The 7500-nt window shown below is 49.0% G+C and overlaps 2 protein-coding genes across 2 annotated transcripts in view; one reads left to right on the forward strand and one right to left on the reverse strand.

Moving 5' to 3' along the window:
- Positions 1-3756, forward strand: part of LOC310817255 (chymotrypsin-like protease CTRL-1) — a 5743-nt gene extending 1987 nt beyond the window's left edge. Inside the window, exons 4-6 of the mRNA XM_083687725.1 lie at positions 1-201; positions 541-689; positions 2884-3756. The exon at positions 1-201 is cut by the window's left edge and continues 71 nt beyond it. Of these exons, the coding sequence (XP_083543851.1) occupies positions 1-201; positions 541-689; positions 2884-3255 (722 nt within the window). The 3' untranslated portion in view covers positions 3256-3756. The remainder of the gene's footprint in view (positions 202-540; positions 690-2883) is intronic.
- A 933-nt stretch (positions 3757-4689) lies between these two features.
- The window catches only part of aldoab (aldolase a, fructose-bisphosphate, b), a 6384-nt gene continuing 3573 nt past the window's right edge, over positions 4690-7500 (reverse strand). Inside the window, exons 3-7 of the mRNA XM_083688097.1 lie at positions 7143-7409; positions 6786-6946; positions 6032-6290; positions 5438-5637; positions 4690-5129 (exon numbers count right to left, since the gene is read on the reverse strand). Of these exons, the coding sequence (XP_083544223.1) occupies positions 5037-5129; positions 5438-5637; positions 6032-6290; positions 6786-6946; positions 7143-7409 (980 nt within the window). The 3' untranslated portion in view covers positions 4690-5036. The remainder of the gene's footprint in view (positions 5130-5437; positions 5638-6031; positions 6291-6785; positions 6947-7142; positions 7410-7500) is intronic.

Here is a 7500-nt window from a genome sequence, read left to right on the forward strand (position 1 = left end):
TGAACCGCTCCGTCAGCCAGATCCTCCGTCACCCGCAGTACAACGACAGCCTCTTCAACAATGACATCACGCTGGTCAGGCTGGCCACGCCCGTCACCTTCACCAGATACATCAGACCCGTGTGCCTGGCGGGCAACGCCAGCCTGGTCCACAACGCCACCGACTGCTGGACCACCGGCTGGGGGCGGGTCGGGAACGGCAGTGAGTGTCTGCCACGTTATTGACCTTTAACCTCTTGGAGGGAAGTTATGTCCCCCTTAGTGAATTTCCTGTTACCGGTACGTTTCCTGAGTGAGAGCGATTGCTAGTTACTACTGCGGCGTGCTAGGGGTGGTACTAATACAAAATGGTGGATGCTATGCTAGCACCACAGGCTAGCTGCTAATGTTGATGCTATACTACCAGCACAGGCTAACTGTGCTAACTGCTAATGTTGATACTAACTCTAGCTTCAAGAGGTAGGGGAATGAGTAGAACACCATCAAGATCTATGTTAGGTTCCTTTGACACCTGTGGTTTAATCTGTGGTTTAATCTCCAGTCTCCCTAGGCTCCCCCCAGACCCTGCAGGAGGTGGAGATACCTGTCATAGGGAACAGACAGTGCAGCTGCCAGTACCAAGCAGCACCGGACGCTTCCATCACTGGCAATATGATGTGTGCTGGCCAGGAGAACAGAGGGGCGTGTCAGGTAGCCATCATCACATGACCAACATCACTCACAACTGACGAATGAATTAAAACAATATTTTGTCTGATCTGTCCCATTCTCTCCTCTTCTGGTTTCTATTAACTCTCTCTCTCTCTCTCTCTCTCTCTCTCTCTCTCTCATTTGGACTGAGAGGTGAAGTCTGTCTCCAGACTGAGTAAATTAATTTGATCTTGTTTAACTCAGTGTGTTGCTGGTAGTATTGCTGTGGGTTAGGGTTAGGTTTCAAGATTCAAGATTCAAGATTCAAGATTCAAGATTCTTTATTTGTCACGTGCATACAAGTATACAGTGAAATGCAAAAGTGACAGTGCCACAGAGTAGTGCAACAATACAATAAGTTTTAAAATACAATAAAATAAAAATAGAAGTACTAAAAAATATACAGTATGGACAGTATAAACAGTATAAACAATATGAACAGTATAACCGGTAAGCATATAAGTAAGCAATATAAATAGCAGATGGATGACTATGTGTGTGCATATGTGTTAAGATGACAGTGCATGTGTGAGTGACTTGAGGGGGGCACTGGTGGGGTCATCGTTGACGATTCTGATGGCGTGGGGGAAGAAACTCAGCCTTAGCCTCTCTGTTCTTGCTGCATGACAGCGGAGGCGTTTTCCTGACCGCAGCGGCTGGAACAGTCCATGTTTCGGGTGGTGAGGATCCTTCATAATCCTGCAGGCTCTGGTCCTACACCTCCTGGTGTACAGAACATGGAGAGGGGGGGTTGGAGCTCCCATGGTTTTTTCTGCCAGGCGTACCACCCTTTGCAGAGCTCGCCTGTCCTGGGCCGTGCTGTTACCGTACCAGACGGTGATGTTGCCAGCCAGGATGCTCTCCACAGCTCCAGAGTAGAAGGACTGAAGGATCCTCTGGGAGACTCTGAATTTCCTCAGTTGCCTGAGATGGAACAGGCGCTGCCTTGCCTTTCCCACCAGAGAACTGATGTGGGTAGTCCAGGTCAGGTCTTCTGAGATGTGGACTCCCAGGTATTTAAAACTGCTCACCCTGTCCACAGCAGTCCCTCCGATGTCCAGCGGTGTGTAGGCCCTTAGTTTTTGTGCTCTCCCGAAGTCCACAATCAGCTCTTTTGTCTTGGAGACATTCAGGATGAGACTGTTCTCCTGACACCAGAGTGACAGGTCCGCCACCTCGTCCAGGTAGCCTTTCTCATTGTTGTCTGAGATCAGCCCCACCACGACCGTGTCGTCCGCAAACTTGATGATGGAGTTTTCGCTGGACTTAGCCACACAGTCGTGGGTGTACAGGGAGTAGAGGAGGGGACTAAGGACACAGCCCTGGGGGGACCCTGTGCTCAGTGTGAGTGAGCTGGAGGTGTGTCTACCCACCCTGACCACCTGTGGCCTGGCCGTCAGAAAGTCCAGGATCCAGGCACACAGGGGAATGTTCAGTCCTAGGCCAATCATCTTATCAGCCAGTCTGGTGGGGACTATGGTATTGAACGCTGAGCTATAGTCTATAAACAGCATTCTCACATAGCCCCCCTTCTGCCTGTCAAGGTGAGAGAGAGTGGTGTGGAGGACCTGGGAAACTGCATCGTCTGTAGATCTGTTTGGTCTGTACGCGAACTGCAGTGGGTCCAGGGTCGGAGGGAGGGAGGAGCAGATGTAATCCTTAATCAGCCTCTCAAAGCACTTCATGACCACTGAGGTTAGAGCCACGGGTCTGTAGTCATTCAAGCAGGCTGGGGAGGTGATCTTCGGCACAGGGACGATAGATGATCTTTTAAAACAGGTGGGAACTACTGAATTAGCCAGTGAAAGGTTGAATATAGTGGTGAACACAGGAGCTAGCTGGTTAGCACAGGTCTTAAGTACTCTCCCAGGTATGCCATCTGGGCCAGCAGCTTTCCTTGTATTCACCTTCAGCAGAGCCCTCCTCACGTCGTGTTCCGTCACGGAGAGTGCTTGCTCTGCCCCAGCGTGTGGCCCCTGGTCTGAGCATAGATTTCTTCTTATGATGACTGATGGATAACTGATTCATTTACTTAGACAAATGTACTTGTTGTAAGTCGCTTTGGATAAAGGCGTCTGCTAAATGTCTAAAATGTAAATGTAAATGCTCTCTCTCCCTCTCTCTCCCCTTCCTCCTCTCTCTCTCTCTCTTTCTCTCTCTCTCTCTCTCTCTCCCCCCCTCCCCCACCCCCCAGGGAGACTCGGGGGGTCCCCTCCAGTGTAAGCAAGGTTCAGTCTGGGTGCAGACAGGCATCACTAGTTTTGGGGTTCCGTGTGCCGTGGGGTTTCCTGAGGTCTACTCCAGGGTCTCCCGCTTCCAAAGCTGGATCACAACCAATGTGGGCGGTGCCAGTGTGGGCTTCGTCACCTACTCGTCCAATGGGACGGACGCAGACAGCAGCTTCGTATGCAGAGCGGCGGAGAGCACAGGAAGTGGAACTACAGGCTCCACCCCCCCTACAGCCTCCTCCGCCCCTGCCCTGGGAGGACCCATCCCCTTGCTGCTACTCACCCTTTCCACCCTGACCCTACTGTCTCTCTCCCTGGCCACGGCCCTCCCTCTCTGACGATGGTGATGATGATGATGATGATGATGATGATGATGATGATGATGATGGTGATGATGATGATGGTGATGGTGATGATGATGATGATGATGATGATGATGGTGATGGTGATGATGGTGATGGTGATGATGATGATGGTGATGAATGAACCAAATTAATGTATTAATGTAAATTAATGAAATACAATGTATTTCTCTGATGTAATGAATGTATGTGAAGGCCAATCATAAAACTATTGACCAATGACAATCTATTACAACCACCTCATGTTAATGATTGGTTTAAAACCTTTGCTTTGATCAATTTATGTTAGCTATATCTATACTATATATGACAGGTATACGATTCATACGCCTGCCTTTGTTTTGTGGTGATGTCATGGTTCTATCTGATCAGTAGAGGGCGGCAGAGACCAGCCCAAGGAATAATTAGGTGTGTTTAATCCCTCTGATTAACACTCAGGTGTGTTTAATCCCACTGATTAAAGACCTCTCCTTAAAACAGGTGTGTTTTCTGTGTTCTACACCTCCCAAGTGTGTCATTCTGTCGTCTGTATTGACAACCCAGTTTCCCTGCAGGGATGAATACAGTACAATTCTCTCTGTGTGTTCTTGGAACTGGATGATGATAAACAGGAAGTGATTGTTGACAGGATGCATGTTGGGTAAAGTGTAACTGAATCACAATGACCAGGAAGTTCAACTCAGCTCCAGTGTATCAGGTCATTAATCAGGTCATTAATCAGGTCATTAATCAGGTCAATCATTAATCAGGTCAATCATTTATCAGGTCATTAATCAGGTCAATCATTAATCAGGTCATTTATCAGGTCATTAATCAGGTCATTAATCAGGTCATTAATCAGGTCATTAATCAGGTCAATCATTAATCAGGTCATTAATCAGGTCATTAATCAGGTCAATCATTAATCAGGTCATTTATCAGGTCATTAATCAGGTCATTAATCAGGTCAATCATTAATCAGGTCATTAATCAGGTCAATCATTAATCAGGTCATTTATCAGGTCATTAATCAGGTCATTAATCAGGTCAATCATTAATCAGGTCATTTATCAGGTCATTAATCAGGTCATTAATCAGGTCATTAATCAGGTCATTTATCAGGTCATTAATCATGTCAGTCATTTATGCATTTGGCCTTTGACACCATTGCTTAATGAACCTTAAAGACATTTATAATCTATAGGTAAACCTATATAAGACCATTCATTGGTCCAATTGGCTGATAGGAGGACCTATCCTACTTGACAACATGGCGCCCCCCATGCTGTCTTAAATGTAATGAATCGGAGAGATAGCAAGAGCCTACTCTATGCATCTCTATGGGAGAGAAAGCAGGAGCCTACTCTATGCATCTCTATGGGAGAGAAAGCAGGAGCCTACTCTATGCATCTCTATGGATGAATCACATGACCAGGAAGAGAAGCTGGAACAGGAAGTGGTGGATAAATACTTTATTCCATGTCGGCAGTATAAAACATTACACTGTGTCTGGTGGGACAAGACCACGGAATAACGGTCACAACACGAGGGGGAATCTGTTCACCTGGAAACAGGAAACAGGTGCTTAAAAATGGAGGCCGAACAACTGTAGAATGTTCTAGTGCTTCTTCTTCTTCTCTCTCTCTCTCGCGGTTGTTGTTGACGTCATTGCAAAAAGGGGCGCCGTGGGAGGAGCCTGGCTATGCATGGCGGTTTCCATGGTGATGGTGATGGGAGGAGGGGGTGATGGTTTCGGGGGGTTAGGGGAGTGTCCATGCTTAGTAGGCGTGGTTAGCCTCGAACAGTGACTGTCCAGTTGCAGCCCCGCTGTCAGAGGACACATACTTGCCGACGCACGCCTGGCTGTTGGCCTGCAGGGGGCGACAACAACAACAACAACATCAGACAATGTCAACAAAACAACTGTTATTACTGTTATGTCTGCCAACACACCCACATCCAACTATTCTATTGATATGTTGCTGCTTATATTTTGTTGATGCAATATTGTAGATATATTGTTCGTGTCACATATTTAGTCTATTTACCTATAGAGAAAACCAAATATAGTCATATATTTCATATATATGTAGAGGTATATTTGACACATATATGTTGTGATATATTACATATATGTAGTTCTATATTTCCCATATATATATATGTCATGCTAGCGTACCAGAGCTCTCTTGATGAACTCGTCCTGGCAGGCCTTGCCGTTCTCCGCCTTGCCTCCCCAGGCCTTGAGTGCGGAGGCCTGCAGGGCGCGGCCGTAGGAGAAGGTGACCGCCCAGGGCCGGTGCAGGGGACACTGGTTCATGGCGTTCAGGTTGATGGTGGCCTCCTCCTCACTCTGCCCTCCGGACAGGAAGGTGATGCCTGGGGGGGGGGGCAGTGGGAGTGAGTTGGTGTTGGAGTGTGTGTGTGTGTGTGTTTGTGTGTGTGTTTGTGTGTGTGTTTGTGTGTGTGTGTGTGTGTGTGTGTGTGTGTGTGTGTGTGTGTATGTGAACTGGTGTTGGAGTTTGTGTGTGGGAGTGTGTGAGTTGGTGTGGGAGTCTGTATGTGTGTGTGTGTGTGTGTGTGTGTGTGTGTGTGTGTGTGTGTGTGTGTGTGTGTGAATTGTTGTGGGAGTGTGTGTGTGTGTGTGAGTTGGTGTGGGAGTGTGTGTGTTTGTGTGTGAGTTGGTGTGTGTGTGTGTGTGTGTGTTTATGTACCGTGTGTGTGTGTGTGTGTGTGTGTGTGTGTGTGTGTGTGTGTGTGTGTGTGTGTGTACCGGGGACGGCGGGGGGCACGGTGCGTCGCAGGGCGGTGATGGTTGCCATGGCGATCTCCTGGTTGGAGTACTTGTGTGAGCAGGAGTGTCCTGCGGTGACCATGTTGGGCTTCAGGAGGGTCCCCTCCAGGTAGACGTGGTGGTCCGACAGAGCCTTGTACATCGCTGCCAGAACCTTCTCTGTCACGTACTGGGTACGCTTCAGGTCGTGGTCGCCGTCTGGGAGGATCTCTGGCTCTACGATGGGGACGATGCCGTGCTGGGGGGGGGGGGGGGGGGGGGGGCACAGACACAATGCATGTTATTTTTCAAAGCCAGAATTTGTCAGCGCACCTGATGGCACCTGACCTGCTGATTGGCAGTGTTGCTCCACTCTGCCCGAGACCAGAGGACCATGTGTCTGTGGTTGGCTTGCCTTAAATATGGCAGCATGTAGCATGTAGCATGTAGCTCTATTAATACCTGAGAGCTGTAATCACTACAGTGTCTGAAGTAGGAAGTCACCACTAACTGGCCTTAGTATCGTCATATTCTATTGTGTTCTTCTCTATCCCAGTTCTATTCTAGTCAGGTCTATTCTAGTCAGGTCTATTCTAGTCAGGTCTATCCTAGTCAGGTCTATTCTAGTCAGGTCTATCCTAGTCAGTTCTAGTCAGTTCTAGTCAGGTCTATCCTAGTCAGTTCTAGTCAGTTCTAGTCAGGTCTATCCTAGTCAGGGGTTAGAGTGTCAGGTGTTCAGGGTGTGTGGTCTCACCATCTGGCAGATGCTGGCGTAGCGGGCGAGGACGTTGGCGTTCTCTATGATGGCCAGGCGGGAGGGCGTGGTGGGGGTGATCTTCAGGACGCAGCGCCACTTAGCGAAGTCAGCGCCATCCTTCTTGTACTGAGCCATGCGCTCATACAGGCCATCCAGACCTGGGGGGGGGGGGGCGTACACATGTTGCCACAAATTATATGAAAAGAGTCTGTGTGTATGTGTGCATTTGTGTGTTTTATTCCATGCCTCTGTGTGTGTGTGTGTGTGTGTGTGTGTGTGTGTGTGTGTGTGTGTGTGTGTGTGTGTGTGTGAGTGTGTGTGTGTGTTTGTGTGTGTGTGTCGTCCTGTCCTCACCCTGGGTGGTAGTCTCTCCGTTGGTCCCGGCGAGGGGAACAACACCTTTGTCCACCTTGATGCCGACCACCATGCCGCGGTCCTTGATGTGCTGGGGGAACAGCTTCCCGGCGTCCGTCTTCTGGTACAGCGTCTCGTGGAAGAAGATGACTCCTCCGATGCAGGGGTTCACCTTGTCATCAGCTGTGAAGAGCAGCTGGCGATACAGCCTCCTGTTCTCCTCCGTGTTCTCAGCATTGATGCTCTGGAAACGCTTGGCTACGCTGCCTGGGGGGGGGGGGGCAAGAGGGGGGAGGGCAGGGGGGAGGGGGGGGGGAGTCAGTCAACAACGTTCAGATACACCTTTAGCCTGGGAATT

This window comes from Argentina silus, assembly GCF_951799395.1.
Source record: "Argentina silus genome assembly, chromosome: 16".
NCBI classification, from domain to species: domain Eukaryota; kingdom Metazoa; phylum Chordata; class Actinopteri; order Argentiniformes; family Argentinidae; genus Argentina; species Argentina silus.